At 42.2% G+C, this 21,045-nt stretch overlaps 2 protein-coding genes across 5 annotated transcripts; one reads left to right on the top strand and one right to left on the bottom strand.

Annotated features, from left to right (window-relative positions):
• Positions 1 to 117: 117 nt before the first annotated feature.
• katnip (katanin interacting protein) lies at positions 118 to 18,525 on the top strand. Of its 3 annotated transcripts, none has more exons than XM_005448202.4 (29): positions 118 to 294; positions 865 to 987; positions 2,246 to 2,334; positions 2,612 to 2,787; positions 3,219 to 3,331; positions 3,447 to 3,548; positions 3,703 to 3,852; positions 4,091 to 4,334; positions 4,503 to 4,628; positions 4,744 to 4,895; positions 5,067 to 5,173; positions 6,652 to 6,748; positions 6,905 to 7,114; positions 7,463 to 7,600; positions 8,400 to 9,258; positions 9,801 to 10,568; positions 10,650 to 10,858; positions 11,054 to 11,132; positions 11,232 to 11,409; positions 11,518 to 11,683; positions 12,355 to 12,521; positions 12,602 to 12,666; positions 13,614 to 13,724; positions 15,255 to 15,394; positions 15,506 to 15,607; positions 15,691 to 15,851; positions 16,465 to 16,491; positions 16,752 to 16,837; positions 16,921 to 18,525. In XM_005448202.4, the coding sequence occupies exons 2-29, from the start codon at positions 976 to 978 to the stop codon at positions 16,977 to 16,979; spliced, it is 4,893 nt and encodes a 1,630-aa protein (XP_005448259.1). In that variant the 5' UTR covers positions 118 to 294; positions 865 to 975; the 3' UTR covers positions 16,980 to 18,525. The 3 variants fall into 3 exon arrangements, with proteins under 3 accessions (XP_005448259.1, XP_005448258.1, XP_005448260.1); XM_005448201.4 differs by having other exon boundaries at positions 119 to 294; positions 4,503 to 4,634; positions 16,921 to 18,523; XM_005448203.4 differs by lacking the exon at positions 16,465 to 16,491 and having other exon boundaries at positions 119 to 294; positions 4,503 to 4,634; positions 16,921 to 18,523.
• A 228-nt stretch (positions 18,526 to 18,753) lies between these two features.
• On the bottom strand, positions 18,754 to 20,685 carry cox6b1 (cytochrome c oxidase subunit 6B1). 2 transcript variants are annotated; one of them, XM_003438757.5, is made up of 4 exons: positions 20,492 to 20,685; positions 19,689 to 19,802; positions 19,298 to 19,398; positions 18,754 to 19,025 (listed from the first exon to the last, which is right to left on the bottom strand). In XM_003438757.5, the coding sequence occupies exons 2-4, from the start codon at positions 19,792 to 19,794 to the stop codon at positions 18,972 to 18,974; spliced, it is 261 nt and encodes an 86-aa protein (XP_003438805.1). In that variant the 5' UTR covers positions 19,795 to 19,802; positions 20,492 to 20,685; the 3' UTR covers positions 18,754 to 18,971. The 2 variants fall into 2 exon arrangements, with proteins under 2 accessions (XP_003438805.1, XP_005448261.1); XM_005448204.4 differs by having other exon boundaries at positions 19,689 to 19,815; positions 20,492 to 20,649.
• Between the last annotated feature and the right edge of the window lie 360 nt (positions 20,686 to 21,045).

The raw sequence follows: 21,045 nt of genomic DNA, 5'->3' as shown, positions 1-21,045 counted from the left end.
CTTCAGTGATTTTACTTTTATGTAGATTTCTGCTGTGTTGCTGTCATAGGCAGTGCTTTAATACCCTTTCTGTCAGATGGAGTGTGGTTGGGCAGTAGGAGGCTTTGTGGAGGCTTGTCGGAGCAGGAGGAAGAGAGCGGACCGGTTAGGGGCGTGGTTCTCTCTGATGCAGCTCTCGCCATTGGTGGATAGCTATCCTGGTTACCAACCAACACAACACTGGGCACATGAGAAACCACAAAAAAAGCTCGTGAATTTCAAAGATAATGGCTATCAAAGTACTCTTTGTGGACCGTAAGTATTTTTCTTGTATATATCAGAGCCGAAATAAAGTAAAGGCTTTCTGAGATTATGAAGACGGTACGCAGGTTTATATGTGTCTTTTAATAGTAGTTGGAGGCTAACTCGCTAGCCTTTTTAGTTATGAACGTCAGCACTGCTTTTACTGAGCTATCGACTGCTTGCTAACGTCGCCTGAGCCACTACACCTACTAGTTAATTCATGCGATACAACCGCATAGAAGGTTGATAACCTGTTATCTTTCGCTTAAAGTTGACATAGTCAACAATGGCTAGCTCCTTAGCTCTTAATAGCATAGAAATTATTGTAATAGCAACGATACCCGACAAGCCAACTCCGTGCACGAGTGCTGATGAAAACAAAATCCCGAGGTGGTTTAAAACGAGTTTTGGCCAAGCCCTGCTTAAAATAAGATCCTAACGTTAACACAATCCTGAATGTTTGGTATTTGGTCCCTTGAATCGGCCAGCGGGTGTGGCGACATTTTCCACGAGCTGTACTCAAGGTACTTTAGGTTTCATGTCACGGCTAACCTCAGGGTTATCATGTGTGTCCCGCTACAGTGATGGACAAATACGGCACAGATTTGAGGGATACGTTTTGAGCAGGAGTGATCGCCCCTCTTCAAAAATATGGGATAGGGTCATGTGAGCAGCATCATCTGCAGTCACACGATGGATAACGAGGTAATGATAGCTTTAAGTTCAGATCATCTGCCATTTTACTTTACGCGATACACTTTTCATTAGACACTGTAATTTTCACGACCATGAAACTCTAAAATAAAGGCATGCATTTTGTGCACCAGTATCTGAGCTGTCACCCTGTCTCTATACTCTGTCACTAACAAGTATTTTCTACCCTTGCTTCTCATTTCTCTGCCTCCCTTCTGCTCCTGACCTTGACAGATGCTGTAGCCTAGTTGACTTGTAGAAACTGAGTAAGGGCTTTGTGATTTCTTTGTTCATCTTGCATGTTTCTTTAAATATATATAACAAATGAAATGGCTTGAGCTTTAGGCGATTGTGTTATGCAGTCAACCAGTGCTCCCTCCGAGACCCACTTTTTATTTAATCTGCTTAATTTTACTGCAGCCAGCGTTATTAAGCTTAAAGCAGGCAGACATCTGGTCTTTTAATAAGGGCCATTTCATTTCAGCTGAGTGCAGAAATGTCTGAACAAGATGTATGCTGTCAGGGTTGTAGAACCCGTAGTGGTCCTCACTTTGGGATTTTTGGTTTAACGTGGCAGATATCGTTTTACAATCCATCACTTGAACTACAGCTAAAGAGCTACACTTCATGCACTGTGCACACATTATTGCAGGATGTGATCACCACTGAGGATATAGTAGGGCTGCCTTGTGAAAAAGTGGCTGAATTTGACAAGCCATGCAAGTATTGGGATCTTGGCCCATGCTGAGTCAGTAGTTTCAGCATGAGAGCTCAGCTTGGGCTCATTTTTTTGGCAGTATCTTTTGCTGTGATCAATCGTGTGGCTTCATGTAAAATTGAGAGTTTGCGGCTCTTTAGCAGCAGATATTGTAGAGACTCTAATACTGTGTTAAGATTTGCAGGTGCTGCTTTACAAATAATCAGTTTTTATTATAGTCCTAACCAATAAAACCTTTCTTAATTCATTTCTCCATCACCTATTTAACCTCACGCTACACACTGACTAAATGTTTTTAAATCCAACCGTAACCCCTGTGTCATGACACATTATGCATCCTGCACTAAAGCTTTAGTTCCACACTCGGCGGAGGAGCAAGTTGCTTGCATAATTGTGGTGATGCACGCAATAAAGTCGATATTTGTGAATGTGCATACCTGTGCAAGAATGAGTTGTATTATGACAATTTGTTGCCCACAAACTGCTGATGTAGGCCTTTCCGACCTTTCGTCATGTGTGTGTGTGTGTTTACTGACGCGTGTGTTCTTGAAGGAGAGTAAGACGTGCCAAGGAGAGAAGCTCGCCTCTGCTGTAGATGACACTCTGGATGAATATTTAATCGCCCTCCAACACAAAAACAGGTGAAGTGTTAGCAAAGGCTGCTGGGGAAGAGACAGATTCGATTTCACAGGGGAAACGGACAACTCCTGCATGACTTTCAGTGCTGCCTAATTGGAGCACTGATTGGCTTGCCTCCTTCCCTTGAGAAAAAATACATATATTTTAAAAAAGTAACATAGCTTAAAGCTTTGGAATGTGTCATGTTGCATCCTGAATCCTTTGTTAGCCACGTCAAAACTGTGATAGGATTTGCTATATTTTCGAAATCTATTTATTAGCTCTTTATTTGTTCTTCAGGCTCTTAAAGCGCCTTAAAGTCAAAGACCCCAAGGAGATTGAGTTGGAACGGCTTGAGCAAGGTTTTTCAATTTATCTTAATGGAGCCAATGCCGAAGCCAGTAGGAAGCAAGCCAAGGGCTCCAACCAAAGGTCTCCCTCCTCACAGCCACCTTTGAGGCCTACATGTACAGCAGGTATGCTTCTGCACTTACACTCAAAACTAGATATTCTTATATACCACTTGATTTTTTTTTCTTCTTATTTATTTAAGTTTTCTGAATCTGTCATGCAGGCAGAGGTATTGTTCTTGAGTGTTCAGTCATGTTTAGGAGAAATCAAAGGTACTATCTCATGCTCTTTTTTTGTTGTTGCTACTGTCACCCATAAACCATATGGAAAACCAGCTAATAGCCACCACTCCTCAGCTTGTAGTTTGTGTGACAGGATCCTGTGCCCAGTCCCAGTGAATAAATGATAGTGACAGTTGTAGCTGGCAGGCAATTTTTTCGTCTTCCTCTCTGTGCTGTGGACCATCTGCGTATGTGACTGTGTGTTCCTTCTCCTCTGAGGCAGTAGTCTGCTGCACGCTGCTCATGTTCGTTTCTGTGCTGTGACTCATCGGCAGATGTCTGTAGAAGCGCCCACCAGCTAACTGAAGACAGTAGTAAACTGGAGCAGACCCACAGGAAGAGAAGCCACACTGCCCCAGGAAAGGTCCAGAGGAAAGAATGGGTGCAGGTGCAGCCATCTGATATCCTTATCCTATCTGTATTAACTCTTATTGTTCAGCAAAAATAGACATTTCCTATTTAAGGACACGTGTTTGATATTTCCTCTTTTCTAATATGTGCAGGATCCTGTTAAAATTCGAACAGAGGATGGACCAAGTTTGCTAATCTCCCCAACAAAGCGCTACTCTGATGATTTTGAGCCCTATGAAAGCATAGACATGGAGGTAGAGTGAAGACATAACAATGCCTACTAAGCCTGTATGTGTGGGTGTTTTATTTTTAGGGGAGGGACTATGTGCCAGATGCAGCTGTCTGTAGTACTTAGCATCTCTCTATCTCTGCTATTTCCCCTTTATCCAATCATCACGTTTCATCCAGAGCTCCAGTCCACGCTCCCCTCGTAGTCCCTGCTGCCAGAGGAACACCTGCAAGGTGTCGCACTCTTTCAGCTCCAGGCCTGAGAGCCGAGGAGACCAGGTAAACCAGGAGCACAGTGAGAAGGTACTTCTCAACCTTGAGGAAGTGAAGGTGAGTGGATGAAAATATATGTGCTTTTTTATGTCTTCTTGTCGAAGACGAATTAGATATAGAGAATCATCATCGTAATTTGGTTTATGCCTGTTGGTGGGAATTTATTTCACTTTTTAGTGGTAGTTTGTCAAATCACGAGGATGGTTAAACTGTCAGTATACAGGTCTGTGCCTGTGAGTGCGCAGGACGATGACTTGTGCATGGATGAATATAAATGCTGACCTTTGCAAACTAGGTTTTGCGTCGAAGCCTGGAGGTTAGCATGCGACGGAGCAGTCGTGGCTCAGCTGGGGAGGAGTCAGATGAAGAGTGGGTAGAGGAGCAGATTGAGAGGGATGAGAGCACAGAGAGTCTGGATGAACTGGGGCTGCCTCTCCCCTCCTCCAAGTCATCCTCCAGCAGCTCTCGGCCCAGTGGCTCCCAAAGCCATTTTGACTCAGCGAACCTCATTGTGCTGGACTTTGGACCCTCACCTAAAGGTATGCTGATATGGAAATTTGTTATTGATTTAGGGGGAAGCAAGAGAGGTAACATCCCCTGGTTTTCTGCATCATCAGCACTGACCTAAGGATGTCTTTCAGCATGTTGTCAGCATATGAAAAGAAGCATCTATTCCTGATCTTAATCAATTTCCTTTATTTTTCCAGGTCGTAAGATCGAGCGTTCACTGTCTGCAAAAAGGAAAGAAAGTGTTGAGACTTTTATACCCACCAAACCTATGTTGGTGAAGAGCAAGACATTAGATAGGCCACCTTCAAAAGAGAGCTGGGAAGGTCAGAGTAAGTCATGTTTTACAAACTCATCTCCCGTTTTTGAATGAAAATGTGGCTGAGATATTCCATTCCACATGATTGTTGCTGGATAAAAAATGTGTATTTTCTGCTTAAGGGCCGAGGAGTCGGGTGGAGAGACCGCTGTCGGCAAATAGAAAGTCTTCTGTCGAGTACCGGGACCCAGAGGAGGTTGCGATCAGAGTACGCCAGGCCATACAGAGAGAAAACAACCCAGTGCAGAGTGCAGAGCTCTTCAGTCGACACACGGTCAGCCACACTTCACTTCTTATATCTGTTACTACACCTCATTTTCATCTCTAACTGTATACTTTGCATACTTTTGATTCAATTGAATTTTCCTGGATTTGACTCACATGTGAATCTTGTCCCTTACATATATTTTTCACATCGGTTTGATTTGTTTTCTTTGTCCTCTAGGTCAGGGGACATCAGGTGATGAATGGTTTAGTGCACCACAACACCCACAACAAAGATGACAACAATGTCACTCTGGCCATGCAGAGAATCACACTCATGGGTCCCAGGTATGTTGACAGAAAAAGACACTTAAACACTCAGGAACAGAACGATAACAGTTACAGTGTACTATGAAGCAATTTTGACATAGCTGGACTTTCTTTGCAGTAGGTGGTTCAACAGAACCTATAAGCCCAGCCACAAAGAATGGGTGTTATGATGGTGATTATTAACTTTCTTTGTTATCCCAGGCTTTTTAGTTAAGGCCCTATGTGCACACTAGAGTAAAAGGCATGTGTAACATGTTATTGGACTGTTCTTCCACTAAACATTAATCGATCAAGTAAAAGACAGCTGTGGGCAGTTACTGCCTTAGTCAGTGCTAATCAGCTAGCTGTCTCCCATTTCTCTCTGACAGACTGATCAGGTTCATTTTGTGATGGCTCTTGAGGCATTTCATCAGATTTAACTAACATCTTTGACTGCAGCTGGTGAGAGGAGTGCTTGCTCTGTGCTGTAGATTTGCTGCAAGCTGGAGGATCCCTCTAACCAGAACCTGCTGCAGGTGCAAAACTAGTTCATGGGCTACCATTCAAAGTTAGCAGAGCCTGCAGAGCAGAACAAGGACTGTTTCAGCAGCTGCAGTTTAAGACAGTGGAAGTGGAGTCTGTTCACATGATGAAGAACTTACTATAGAGGCAGCTGATTATTGCACCATATGTATATGACATTATCAGTTTCTTTAAAAAAAATCACACATGCCTCCTTTTGCGTGCATATGGTGTGCAAATGCAATCTAATTCAATCAGTTCTGTTGGAAACACTGGAATATTTATTCAATCATGATCCAGTTAAACTTGATGCGTGACACAAAATCAATTCCAACCCTGTACATAGTCAAGGAGGCACTGAAATCAGTTAAATTTTTGGCCAAACCAAAGTGAAACTAATCTTCTTGTGTGAATATTTTCTTGCAATAAACAACAAAGATTCTTTACTCTGTGTTATGTTGGCTTTATTACCAGACCAAGCGGGCTGTAACTTCACAGCTTTGTTTGTTGGTGTTACAAATGTTCACCTCAACAGGTTGTGTATCTGCAGAAAATCTGTATAACTCATAGAGCACATCAGCGAGAAAAGAATAAGTGAAAATGTTGCATTTACAGCCAGTTTTATTGGTGGAAATTGAACTTGTCCTCTGTGGGAGCATATAAAGTGTCCAGCACAGGTTACTATGGTGATGTATCCAAAAAAAGAGCCACCTGACATCAAAATAGTCTGACTTTAGGCTCAGCTTACCTTGCTGACTCATTAATCTCACTTCCTAGTACATCTCGTTATTGCCTGTGGTAATTCTGTAAATGCTTTGATGTTATAACACCTATTGGTTGAAATATAACAATGAGCGTGTATCCAGTGACCTTGAAATTATTTATGGATTTAGCTGCTACAGTGCTTTGCATTAATATGAAGATTGAGGTTTAAATAAATAAATGGAACAAAAAACAGAGCAAGCAAGCTAAAGTGTCGTCATTCTTTTATTCAGTCAACAGCAGAAACTGCTGAAAGCCTTGGAGAAACTTGAAGGTGGACCTGGTTGCAGCATCCCTCAAAGTGCGAAAACAGACTACACCAAGCAGCCGGTGAGCTAATGAAACACTTTCCCAGATCAGAATAATCCTGATGCTGTTGGGTGGGATACCTATGAACTGTCCACTTTCTGCTGTAACAAAACAAATTTCCCACGTGTGGGACTAATAAAGGTTATCTTATGTTAACGTTTTGTATCGCTGTTGCAGAGAAGGCAGTCGTCAGCAGAGTACACACCTGCATTGTATGTTACTATGGAGATATTGTCAAACTGGGGGAACGCGCTGCAGGTCGGGCTGACTGAGTTGCAGTTCTTCTGCCTCAGAAACAAGAAGCTATACGTGTCGCCTCATGACTTAGACATCAGGAATGCTGACTTTCCTGGTAATCTGGGGGCGCTCGTCAATGGAAAAGTGAAGGTCAGTCTCTTCTGCTGTAGTGCGTGTGTGTGTGTGTTGTAATTTATTCCCCATTTTGTGGGAAATAAATAAGTTGCCATTATGAGAAAGTGACCTGTTTGAATTCTTTATCGTTTTTCATTGCTCTACTTTTGAAAATTTAACAAGCACAAAGTTTGCAACTAAACATCAGCTGCTCCCATCAATAAATGCCACAGCACTTGCCAAGAGACCATTGGCAGCCAACAAGGCCACAATCAGCTAGTACTGATGTTCAGACTATATATCTGTCCATCCTTCTTATAAATAAGTTGTGTGTTTTTTTTGTTTTTTTTTCTTCATTTTGTTTTTCTTCTCTTGGTTTGACAGACCACCAAAGACCGTCATATGTGGACGTGTCCATTCCACCCACCCATTCAGCTCTACTTCATCATCAGGAACACCGAGCGCTCTCCAGACTTTGGAATATCTTGTATTAAAATCTGGAACTACAACAGAAGCTTCAATGTATGTGTATTCAATAAATTTTATATCAATTCTTCAACACAATCAGTTACAAACTGTTTGATTTCTGTTGCAAGCTGATAGATGGTGCCTGATTGTACGTTTCCATTATAACGGTGGATGACTGTATTGGTTTGGTTACGTCACAGGTGCATTGCTCTTTAAGCAGTGGCTGCCTGAGCTGCCACTCAGTCTGTCCAAATGTGGAACAGTGAGAGATTAGCCTCAGAGGATTAGTGTAACACGGGCTTCTGTCTGTCAGCGTCTCTGCTGTTAAGAAGGGGGCACAAAGACCCCAGGTTTTCCTAGTTTACAGCGACCATTAGTATTTAGCAATATTTGTACTGGACTGTGAGTAAGAGCTTGAACCTGTAAGGTAAGGAGTTTGGAGTATTTTCTAGACTTCTCTGGGTTCATAGTGGTTTATTGCCTAGAGGATCGAAAGGTTGCAGTTGCACTAATTAGCAGCTAGCTAGAGCATGTTAGTCAATAGTGTGTTTCATGAAATTAGATTTTTTTTTTAATACTCTCATCAGGTTGAAGCTTGTGATCCTTTTGCTTGAATTTTAATCAAACATGATTCATTATACAGAGAAATGAAATGCTAAATATTTTCCCACCATTTGGTTTTACAGCTTCACTCAAATGTTTGGTGTTAATTCTGTGAAGAATTTAAATGTAAAAATCATTATTTCTTCATTTCGTGGCATAATTTAGTGCTTAAAATCAAATGCTTTTGAAACGGTTAAACATCCATCTAAATTAAAGGCGCTTGTAAACTGATGTGCTGTATCTTTGCCAGGAGCTTGACGTAGGTGCACGACATATAAAGCTGTACCTGAACAGCACGTTGGTGTTTGAAGGTGAGCTGGAGAAGGGCTGTGGCAACCAAGTCTTTGACTACAGCACCACAATTGATCTTCAGGATTGCCAGGTCTCCGACTCTGTGTTTTCCAGCCCTGTGGCTTCAGGACACAGTCTAAGGGGGGCCACTCCCCTTTGTTATGAAGACAGTAAGGGTGGAGAGGGTAGCATCTCCCAGAGATACCAAAGTTCGAATGCATTGTCTGACACAGCAGGCCAGAATGTGGTAGACATGCAGGAGAAATCACACACACCGCTACCACCTATCACTGCTTCTGTGGGAGTTTCATCCTCTACTCGTCACTCCTCAATACAAAGGAACTCTTTTGACCTGTCTGCCTCAGAGGAGACCCACTCTCTCAGGCAGCAGGTGGAGCAGTCAGCACCCATGGAGCAGACAGTCACCACCCAACCATCCTCCTCACGGGTTGCCCCGCAGTGGCTGCAGCCTCTGAACAGAGGTGCTCCAGAGGGATGTGAGACCAGCAGGGAGAGGCCACGGTGGCTGGTACCCCAGCATTCTGCAGAGCTCAAACAGCCATCAGCTTCATCCTCTTCCATGCTCCCAGAGTTGCCATGTAACCCAGGACGTGTGTGCAGAGGGGTGGAGAGGACGGCGAATGGGGTTCAGTGGAAGGCCGACTCTTTGGACCTGAGCTGCGACCTGCTTGAGGAGGTCGGGGAGCAAAGGTCAGACAGGCCCATCAGCGGACGGAGGAGCTCATTCAGAAACTCCACAGCCAGTGTAAGGCAGACGGAGGAACAACACCACAGAGCTACAGCACTGACAAACGCTGGTATGCATTGTCAGAATTTAGATACTGAAACAGAGAGAAAAATCTGTATATATGGTTACTCCAGCCTTTTTATAAATTTAGCTCTATTTCATCTTAAAAAATATCAGGGTGTCATCGGTCAGGGCAGGGACAGATAAGTAACCTTAATGCTGTCTGAGTTTTCATTAGCTTATCAGTCCTTTCAAAGGAAATCTTATCCACTGATTAAAAATACAAAGGAATATACTTTTGGAGAGTTTAGGAGAATAACATTAATATGTATATAGTTTAGCTAACTAGAGTCTCTATTCTCACCTTACTGGCAGTCATTTGTGTGATCTAATCATTCTTTTTGCTGTTGATTACTTTGGCAAATATATTAATGTTCTTTAATCTTACTGATTTATTTGCATTGGGTTCATTTATGTAATCTTTTAAGTGGATATTTAGTGAAATACACAGACTTGTAGATTTTATATTTGATGTCGGACAATTCTTACAGGCTAATTTCTTTCCTTTTGGTTTTTTAGTAATTTATAGTGTAATGTTTGTGTATTCTCCAGATGAGCCCATGTCTTTGGTGAGTGCTAGCAGAAGGCAGAGTAGCTCTCGGGCCCGGCTGCACAGCCAGCAGGATGACACCCTCATGGAGTCCTGGGATTCACTCACTAAGTTCAACCAATGTCAGCGTGGACGCATCTCCAACATGGCGTACGAAGGCGACATATTTGATGAGTTTCTTCAGCGCCAGAGCCGTGGTCCACCCACAGTCCCACCCATCTCTTCTTCATCACCCAGAAGCCCTCTGTCCTCCTTAACCACTCAGGGTACACTTTGTGAAGGCCCTGATGACGATCCATCCATGGAGCGGGAGGACGAGTTTGAGATTCCAGTGTTGCCGCAAGGCCAAAGGCTGGTAATCAACATTTTGTCAACCTGGGGTGATCGTCACTACGTGGGTCTTAACGGCCTGGAGGTTTTCAGCTCTAGTGGAGAGCCGCTCCGACCTGTTCATATCCACGCTGACCCGCCAGACATCAACATTCTCCCAGCGTACGGCAAGGATCCACGCGTAGTCACCAACTTAATCGATGGCATCAATCGGACTCAGGATGACATGCATCTTTGGCTAGCCCCGTTTACTCCTGGTTGTAGCCACACCATTTTCATGGACTTTGGAGTGCCCCATAAAGTGGCCATGATCCGTGTGTGGAACTACAACAAGTCGCGCATCCACTCATTCCGAGGCGTGAAAGAGGTAGAAATGCTTCTGGATGGAAGGTGCATCTTCAGGGGGGAGATTGCAAAAGCCTCTGGAACTCTTTCTGGAGGTATCTGATCAGAACAACTTCACAAGAGTTTATGCTGCATTGTGTGTTATTTTTTGACCAACTTATCCTTTATTCATTCAGGACTGGACCAGTTTGGGGACACTATCCTCTTCACCACTGATGATGAGATACTGGAGGCTATGTCTCGTTATGATGAGACCTTCCTTAGTGAAGGTGAAAGTCCTGAGAGCATGGTGTATGAGGAGGAGCTGCAGAGACCACGCACTGCTGATGGAGAGGGAGAAGAACGACCTTTTACCCAGGCTGGTTTCAGAGAGGAAGACCTCACTGTAAGTATTGGTCTCATTAGAGAATTTCACTCATAAAGTCATAAAGCAACTTATTCCAAGGTGTGATAGAGTTAACTTTCATTATGTGGCCCCAAATGATCAGAGCAGACAGGCATAAAGGGCAAACTAGCTACACCATCAACAGGACTGTGTGGTACAGTTATGCTTTAAATGCATTTTTATGTTTTGTTTTAGCTGAAACTTCAACTCAACTCTACTATGAGCCCATCTGAAGAGAGCTTAGAGCTCATTCCTGGGATGCACACAGGAAAGTGTGAGTACATCAGTCATATCCTGTCATATCATGGTTGCCTCTCTGTTTTTGGCTTTGTGTTTTGGATACTTCTGGACGCTTATTCTCTCTTAATCCCAGGCCTTAGACTGGAAATGACCTTGACCTGGGGTGACCCCCATTACATGGGCCTGACAGGACTGGAGATCGTGGGGAAGGATGGAGAGACTTTACCTTTAGATCTTAGTATGATCGCTGCTTCACCCAGGGACCTCAACGACCTACCTGATTATGGACATGATCTGCGCACACTTGATAAGTATGCCTGACACTAAACATGCCCTTTGATGTTGCAATAAAGGTCCAGGCAAAGATTACATCATTATTATGTAAGATACAGTGTATAGTGTCTTCTGTCATTATTTAGACTTATTGATGGCCACAACATCACCACTGATGACCAGCACATGTGGCTGATTCCTTTCTCCTATGGAGAGTCCCACACCTTGACCATTACCTTCAGCAAGGCCCAGACCATCGCTGGTCTCCGTTTCTGGAACTACAACAAGTCTCCTGAGGACTCTTACAGAGGGGTGAGACACTTTCTGCCAGGCTGAACCCACATTTGTTATGATGCAGAATGAAGTTTACTTCAAATACTAACGTGTTTATGATATTTCGTACTTTACATGATAATCCGTAAATTAACAAGATATTGTGAACTGAATTAGTGCCACTTCCTTCAGGTGGAGTCAGATCAGCTGATGATTTTGACCAAGTATAATTCACGTATTACTTAAGGCCATATTCTGCTTTTCTTTTAACTGTTTTGTGGCTATAAAAGGTCTGTGGTTACAAAGCCCAAAGTCCAGTTTTAATACATGCAGTATCAGACCACATATTAGCTGACCAATCAATGCAGACTGGGCCCTTCTGGGGTTGGAGGATTTAAAGAGACAAGAGATAAAATACTGTGTGAGAGAAATAACAACAATAATACAGTGTTTTATGAAAATTAATGTATGTAAACACACTGTAGGACACCCTTAATATGAATTTATGAAGCTGTAAATCTGAATCTGACTTAAAAAGGGCTTCTCATTTGTACAAAGAACAGTTCATGCTGAAAAAGTGATGACTGTGTATAATGCTGCAAAGCATGGATTACTTATTGTGACGGATTTTTATTTTTAACCACAGAATTTCTTTGCAGAACACTTTATGCATCTTATAAAACATAAAAATGTCCACATGTTTGGTTCAGGTGAAACTGATTCATCTGTTCTTGGATGATGTTCCTATCTCACCAACGGAGGGATTACTGATCAGGAAGGGACCGGGCAACTGTCACTTTGATTTTGCCCAGGAGATTCTCTTTGTTGACTTTCTCCAGACTCCAGGTGATAACAGCAGTAATGAAGACTACCACAGGTAAGTGTGAGTAAAACTGCTGTTTCATCAGAAATTCTGAAAACTGCCTTTCCTTATTTATAACTTTATTTTTAATTCAGAGGACACTCTAAGAAACAAGAACAGCCCAGCATGGACTATGAGGCTCCCATCATGCCTTGTGGGTGTATCCTTTTTCTAAACTGATTTCACACATGCTTATGCATGCTGTGCTCCTGTCTGCCCTATTGGTCCAAAAATGTTCTGTGGATATTTTTTAAATGCACGGATCAGATTGAGTTCAGACCATGTTAAATAATCTGCATCGGTTGCTTTGGCAACAACACTGGCACGCACATGCTCATCAAGAGCTTACAGAAGGAAAATGCCTGACTGGAGGAGAAATAGAAATGTGTCCAGTCATTTCAGTGTGTTGTGATATTGCGCAAAACCTTTCCACATATCAGAAAATAGCAGTGAAAACTGGCTGACTTTAGTATGTATTTAACATAGAAAACATATAGTTTGGTGAAGCGACAAATGATATAAGTTAAGCACTTTATCGAACTCGTGTTTTCATCCACTGTTCTCACAAACATTACAATGTGCCCTCCTTTCACGTTCGGTCTAGGAGCCAGCCAGGGCTCACCTCTGTAACCTCTTACTACTTCAGTCTTCCTGGAACTATTAACTTTGTGAAATAATGTGAACACAGGCAGAGCAAAAACCTTTGTTTCATATGAATGATTCGTTACTGGTGGTTAGTGACTGCTATTCTGAGGTGGCTGGTTATGCAGTTAAGTGGTTAAAGTCATAGGCCATGCCTCAGACTGGTGAATGTACACCAGCCAGAAGAACCACCTGGAATTTGGGTGGGTCAGATTAAGACCAGACCTAAAAAATGTAGTGGGAAGATTTAACCCATTGCAATAATAATTTGTCACAGCACTGTACACATTTTGAACTCTAAACAAAAGCTGAACATTATAGACTTAATAAAGAAAAGTTGTTTTTGTCCAGTAAAGTGGTAAAAATGCTCTTATCTTTCTTTTTTCCTTTTCTAAGCAGCTAGAAAAGGAAAAAGCTGGATCTAAAATGCTTGATGTTGTCTTTTCTTTGACTTTTACCTGCCAGTCATTTTTCAGCTCCAGCTATTAACAACCTGGGGAGATCCATACTACATTGGTCTGAACGGCCTTGAGTTTTACAATCAGAACCATGAGAAGATCAGCCTCAGTGACAACAGTATCCTTTCTCATGATTCAGACTTGCATCTGACCTCACTGGCTCGAATTCACCTCACTTGCTGGAATATGTTAATGTTTACTGTTAATGTGGTCAGATGGGTGCCTGGTTAAGAATGCATGGTGTACAGTTGTGGTCAGAAGTTTACATACTCTCATCGTGGGGAGAAATGCCACGGTAATTTTGGACTTTTAATGATTTCTTTGGGCTGTTCTTTCCTCGGGGTGGAATGATTTGGCAGCATGCATCTTTAAAGACTTGGGTAGACAAAGTTTTGGGTACACAAATATTTACATACATCGCTTTTATCTTTTGATTAAGGTTCTTCAATGTCTTTTAACTTGACAAGTCCAAGAACTGTTAACTTCTCATTAGTGATCACGATTAACTACAACTGGTAGTTTCTCTTTGCTAACAAAAAAAGGATATGTTTGACAACTCTCAGTGGACTGACCAATACTCAGAATAATGAGAAAATCCAAGGAACTCAGTGAAGATCCAACAAGGAGAACTGTAGATTTACAAAATCTGGGAAGGTCTCTTTGAGCCATTTCTAAACAACTGCAGATTCCAGGACCATTGATTCAAACAATTGTACATATATACAAATTATTCAGATGTTTCGCCACTTTGACAAGTTTTGGAAGAAGACCCAAACTTTCACCCTAATATGGGAGTAAATTGGTTAGGATGTTCAGGAACCATGAAGGGCCAAGCCTGCCATGAGCTGGAACCTGCTGAAACACCAGTGTCACTGTCAAGTGAAGTGAGCCTTACTGAGAGGGTGCCAACCAAGAAAGAAGGCCCTACTCCAACAGGGCAATGATCCCAAAAGATCCAAAGACCTTTTCTAGCCCCAACCTCAGTGCTATTGAAAATCTGTGGACTACATTTAAAATTCTTACAAGTCACTCTAATGAGCTCTAACAAGGAAGGGTGATCAAATATCAAGGTAGAATTATACCTGTGAGGCTTGTTTATGGCTACGAAAAGACACTGTGTGAACTGGAGAAACTCCAAAACAAAATCAAATTTGTTCACCAGGTCTTTTTTTTAAAGTTAGTAAATGATGTATGCTGTATAATCATTCCACCCTGGAAAATCAGCATGACATTCATGCCCATGTTGATTGGATGAAACTGTAAATCGGTCACTTTAGATTGACAGATATTAAGTCGCTAGCTATTAATGTTTTCCTCTTGAAGGATCAAGCGTTACATCCTACTCTAATAACATAAGGATTTCAAGCAGTAGTGCATGGTTGTTTACTCTTATAGGTAACTGTGACACTCAAATTGAAATAGTATTTAGTATTAGTTATACATATGCATTTTATTAGTGTATTCAAAGGGTTCAAATAAAAACAATAATATAGTCTAGTTTATTTGATTTGGGTTTACATAATATATCTCTGAAGGAGTTTGTGACTACTCTAAAACTCTGTTCTGATGAAACTCTGAGTGAAGTTGTGGGTAAATTAGAAGCTCTTTTTTAATAAACATCATCAGACCTCAACATTATGTCCACCAGACATTGCTGCGTTTCCAGACAGTGTGAATGTGCTGGACAATGTGAGCGGTGATGTGAGAACTCCAGATAAATTAATAGATGGAGTCAACTGCACCCACGATGGAAGACACATGTGGTTAGCCCCAGTACTTCCTGGCCTGGTGAGGAAGACAGTGTGTGTGTGTGTGTGTAAGAGAGAGACAGACTGTAGGCAGTTAACAGGCTGATCAAAGTTTGCAGCTGACCCGAGTGTATGCTCTGTTTCCGTGCAGGTGAACCGTGTGTATGTCATCTTTGATCATCCAGTGACTGTGTCCATGATCAAGCTGTGGAACTACTCAAAGACGCCTCAGAGAGGAGTGAAAGAATTTGGGGTAAGCCTGCCTCTCTCTCTGTTGCGGGTTTAACAATCACTTCTGTTTGTTTACTAATGGTGCATGTTTCTCTGTGAGTCCAGCTGCTGGTGGATGACCTCCTGGTATATAATGGCATCTTGGACTGCGTAAGCCAAGTGACACGAGGCATCCTGCCTACTTGCGACCCTGTGGTGCCCTACCACACCATCCTGTTCACAGATGATGTCTACATTACTCACAGAGAGAGGAACACTGTCATCAGGTACTCGGGCTTTTTTTATTCATTCATTTATTTATTTTTTGAAAGATGAATTCATGAACGGCTGCTTGCTTACAGGCTAAATGCTGATTGTTATTTAGGTTTGCATTATTTAGAAAAGGAGTATCAGACATGCACTCGGCTGCCAGCCGACTGGACTCCTTGCAGATTGTGAAATTTGCAGAGGAGGTTATGTTGCAGGATGTTAAGAATGGGTAACATAAAAGTGTTTTTCCAGCATATTACAAATTACCTTTGTCATCCCATACTACACTGAAGTGTGACTGTTAATCCAAGGAGCCATGCTCCTACTGAGATTTATAATTCCACATAGTCTTCTTAAAGACTCTTAACACTGCTCATCATCTTTTTTGTAAATGTATATGAGTGGACTTTTTAAGTGTATTTTGAATGCTGCTTTGCTTTTGGTGGTACGACCCTCTAGAAGTCAGATTGAGCTGCGTATGGCCCATGAACTTAAATGACACTCGTGATCTGTCATGTAAATGCTTTTTCACAGGCCTGTTGCGTTTCTGACAATCGAGCAGATTTACTGACAAATCGAGTTAGATTAACTCAGTAGTTTTGAAAAGACTTGTACTCTTCTCCACTTCAGCCCCCGTGGCAGCAGACACCGTCAACAGTGAGTAACAGGATATTAAAAACCCAGTGCTGCTGCCTCCTTGTGGTCACTCCCTGTACTGAAGATTCCTCCAGTGCCCTCAAACATCCCACATCCTCCTTACCACACGCTTGACTTGTGATCCCCAGAGTCCCTCCTCTCCCTGACTTCGAGCTTTGTCAACCCTTTTGTGTTTTATTGCCCTTTTCCGGTTCTCGCTGGCACTACAGTTTTAAATAAAAACATCTGCTGTGTCTTCTTTTTCTTGTGTTGCCTTATAGTAATTATGTGGAGGATCAGGATGTGAAGATGACCAATGAGAACCAGATAGTTCATCACAATAAGAAGAAGCAGACAGCAGACCCAGGTGAATCAGAGAAGCGATTGGAGCACTTTAACACGGATGGATTTGTCTGTCTTTGTTAACTCTTCTGTTCTCACTCAATTCAGCTCTACGGCCTAAAACCTGCATGACTGATGGTGGGAAACATGGAAGGAGGAGGTACTAACTGACATGGAGTCAGTGTTTTTACAGTTTGAGGAGAGCTGAAGGGAAGGACCTGTGGCTGACTCCTTTATTCCACTTTTTTTGGTGGGTGACTTTTGAAAACCTCCTTTACACCAAGTCCCAAAGCAGCTACCCAGCGGTGATTTGTAACGGCGTCACCCCAGCATCTCACACGGTCCACAATTACAAGGACAGAGATTATGTACACACACACACACACAGGATTCCACTTTATGGTTGGATTTCTCTCCTTTTCTTTGCTGTGAAAACGAGTCCACAGATATCCTGAACATGTACTGTATAGTCGTCCCTCCCTCAGTGCCAGGAGAAAACTGTCGAGGCTGCATTTTATCAGCCATATTATTGTGCCTAGTACCAACACTATTATCTGTGGCTGCTACTTGTGACTTGTGACTTGTGCTGCATATGCCAATGCTGCTTGTGGCGTGTACATAATCCAGGAAAAAAAGAAAGAGTAAGCTCCAAGGCCACACGAATACACTGTCACATCAAGATGTGGCCGACGCTACGTTAATTAATTAACATTATTCACCAACGAGCCTAGGCGATTAGCTCTCGACCTAATGGGTATGAAAACACTCCCACCAGTGCACAAACCAAGCCTAATGCTATGCAGCCACTAATTTATATCTATTAATATTTATATCTCTTGGATAATATATTTCAAAAGTGAGTGGTTTTACTTGGGGAAGTTCTTTCAGAGAGGTTTTTACATTTGCAAGATTCACATTAACGACTAATGCGATAGACAAAGTAGAGGAATATTGAGAATTGAAGCCGCTCAAAGCTTCACATTAATCTAACAAGTATCTATTTGGCTTCACACAATTAGGTCAGTTTGTTTTTTCTGCTTCGCATCAAGTAGGAAAAGCTTGTTTGCAATCCAAGTGACCTTTATTGAAGTTGCTATGCACATGCACTAGATTGTTTTTCTTTTTTTGGCGGCAAACATTTCCACAGCAGTCTTATTAATTTGGTTAAAAAATAGAAGCAATTTTCCACTTTTAGCTTTTGAGTAGATAACAGGCAACTTCTAATATGCAAATATTATAAACTTACCTCAAATTAAGAAGAGCAGTTGTTTAAAAAGGGACAAATAGGAATCTGTGTTCACTAAAATACTTGGTAGTCTGTGCTGTACTTTTTTTCACTCAGTGTTCACTGTACTAACTTGTTGCATGGGAAAATCTCCTCAGCATTAATTTTTTATTTTTTTTTTGAGGTGTTTTTACTGCGTCATTGAGCCCCAGTATAAACTACTCTACACTCCTTACAGCTGGGAGTCATTGTATATGAAATGCAGTTTTATGTATTTAATTTCATCATGTCCCGCAGCAGTAATACTCATTACTCCCCATCTCCATTCTGCTCTGTGGAGTGGTGGCCATTATTGTAGCCGTGACATTTAGTGTTTTGAAATATTTATTTTTCTAATCTTGATTAAATATGTATATTTGAAGTAGGTTTATTGGAATGAATAAAATGTGAAAAAAATAATAGTTTACCTCCAGTTTTCTGGAAATTCATCCTCTTGTTGTGCTTTTTTTGGGGGGGGGGATGTCTGGAGTGATCAGCATCAAACTCTATAAGCGGGCCACTTGGGTTTTGCTGTTGATCTCTTATGTTCAGACTTCCTTGCCCTGACTCTTTCTCACACACATCTGAACTAAACCCCCCAAAAAAGAGTCTATGAATAACCTCATGGGGGACGAGCAGCATGCCTTAAAAAGACAAAATAAAACAGGACAAGCCAGTTCCATAAATATATCCTGAAATATATTTTATTAATGCAGAATCTGCTGTACATTTCATGGTATCTGTAAGGAATGACCATTCAGTTTCGGTGTGCTCTCAGGACAGAGCGTTAGTGGAAAGGCGGCTACACACCGCGGGTTTTATACCACAATCGTACAAACATTCTACTGAAAAGATTAGGTCTCTGCAGACTATCGGCATTCGAAATGCTCAAGCCTCAGATTTTTCCAGGAAAGGTCCCATCTTCTCTCTGCTCATCCCATTTCTGGATCTAAAGGGACAAAAATTTCAGAGGAAAAAAAAAGAAAGTTTTTTATTGTGTGATTAGGGGGAAATCTCCAAACTGCGTTTTCCATGTTTTCCTTATATTGACTGTTTGGGCTGAGCAGAGACACGCAGGAATGTGAGGAACGATAAAGTTGTTTGACCCCTGCTAAACAAACTCTTCCCACCAATTAAAGTACCATGTACATGCTGCCAATACGCTTTCAGCAAAAGTGGCTTTTCTGTTAGAAATGAGCTGGTAACATTTCTTATATTTACCCAGGAGATGGGGCACAGCGATTTGTAGACCCTTTTGTACCACTCGCAGGGCTGGGTGTCTAATCCCTTGGCATCCAGAGCTTTCTGGCAGCGGTAGTAGTCTATAAATAGAGAAACAACAATGGTGAATATCAAAAATAACCTTCCAGTAGACCCTGTCAAGAAATCTGACTGGGCTATCTTCAGGTCAGGGGTCAGTAGGTGAGCTATGATAGCCTTTATCATGATTACTATGACTGAATAACGTTGTAATAAACCCAAATTTTACTAGGTTGTTAATGCCTTTTTAAAGCACAGCATGGTCTTGCTTTAATTGGCAGTTCCTCTAGTCACTTTCACACATTTGGAGAAAACAACAGGCACCTCTTTTGACCTTGAGGTGTAGTCTTACCCACGTAGTTGGACCAGCAGTTCCTGGTCTGGTTCTGGTTGGGGAATCTGGCATCAAAGGGAGCGGTGCGGTATTTCTCAAGTTTGGCTTTAATGTCTTCGGCCATTTTCACCTCTGGAAGGAGAATCTAATCAATGGGTGCAAAAGAGGAAGGAAACAGCCACTCATTAGCCTGTGTGTGGCAGCCTCGTTGTGAGGAGGCTGCACCTGCAGGTTGCCTTCTATGTGCGGAGATTGAACACCGGCGGTGACGATCTGTGACGCCTTAAGATTTCATATTTGGGCAAATGCAGCGGGTTGCTGTCTGCGGCACCTGAAGGCTGCTACTAGAAATGCGGCGCTTTCATCAACTATTCTTCTCACCGGCCAATCTATAATATCAAACTACAGTCAAACATAAACGGTGATTAAATATGTAGGACAAAGTGAGAAGGCCCTACAGGTAAAATGCGCCTTATTAGCCGGTATTGGCAGTAATCAATAGCCTTAGTTACCAGGCCACACAAGCGTTTCCTTCGCACATAGCTCAGTTTCTCTTTCTTTTTCGCACAACCTGGTAACACACTCGCTATTTCTCTCTACCAATGTAATTAGTTTCTTTAAGAATGTCACTGAAAACCGATTAAAACACTTCCTATCTATACCCAGAATTAGTGGTGCCATTTTTGACGCGACTTCCCGAGCGGGTATTTTGATGACTACACACAGAAATGAATAGAATAAATACAAATAATAGCAAGCGGACGGTCTGCGCATGAAGAAAACGGTACTTTAGAGGGTTAGCGCATGCAGGTAAACGGTACCTTAGTCGCAGATGCTGGCTCGGCTCAAGTGACTTTACACCGGACGGTGAGTGTCGTTACTCTGAGAGACAGTGCGCGCTCCACGCGTGCGCTCCGGTCTGGAGATATTGAGCCGTGCAGTTCTATCATAAGGGCATGGCGGATACAGGTCACATTGAAATGACAAGGCTCTCACAGTCACACTTTGTCTACACGCAGATGTTTGCTTTATGTCGTGCTTTGGAGAATAAAAGCCCTGAGGGGTGAAAGCCCAGGGGCGCAGCGAGTGGTGTTGTTTTTAGCTTTAATTTGTTGTTCGAGGTTTTACTCCTATGAAGCCGGAAGTATTCGGCTCCTCTGTGTTTCTGTTAATCATTAATATGATGTTTTTGAGGTTTTAAAGCATATCAGGTGGATAAGTTTGAGTTGGATGGCCATAAAAAGTAATTTTTTCCCTTCATGTGGGCTTCGTATCTTTCGGATTTCAAGTGAAGTAAAGCTGGCCAAACCAGGAACTCTGTGTCAAGAAATGCCTGGAGTCGCACTTTATACGACCTACCAGCTGTGAGCTATTA

The sequence above is a fragment of the Oreochromis niloticus genome, linkage group LG8, assembly GCF_001858045.2.
Source record: "Oreochromis niloticus isolate F11D_XX linkage group LG8, O_niloticus_UMD_NMBU, whole genome shotgun sequence".
NCBI classification, from domain to species: domain Eukaryota; kingdom Metazoa; phylum Chordata; class Actinopteri; order Cichliformes; family Cichlidae; genus Oreochromis; species Oreochromis niloticus.
Note: the sequence above shows the minus strand (reverse complement) of the source record. Positions and strands in the feature narration are given on the sequence as shown.

Excerpts from the sequence above, each read along its gene's own strand:
- katnip (XM_005448201.4), top strand. Across the intron at positions 10,569-10,649 it reads CTCTGGAACTCTTTCTGGAG|GACTGGACCAGTTTGGGGAC; the intron begins GTATCTGATCAG and ends TTATTCATTCAG. Across the intron at positions 11,684-12,354 it reads CTGAGGACTCTTACAGAGGG|GTGAAACTGATTCATCTGTT; the intron begins GTGAGACACTTT and ends TGTTTGGTTCAG.
- cox6b1 (XM_003438757.5), bottom strand. The coding sequence starts at position 19,794 with ATGGCCGAAGACATTAAAGCCAAACTTGAGAAATACCGCACCGCTCCC. Across the intron at positions 19,399-19,688 it reads CTGCTGGTCCAACTACGTGG|ACTACTACCGCTGCCAGAAA; the intron begins GTAAGACTACAC and ends CTCTATTTATAG. Across the intron at positions 19,026-19,297 it reads CGCTGTGCCCCATCTCCTGG|ATCCAGAAATGGGATGAGCA; the intron begins GTAAATATAAGA and ends TTGTCCCTTTAG.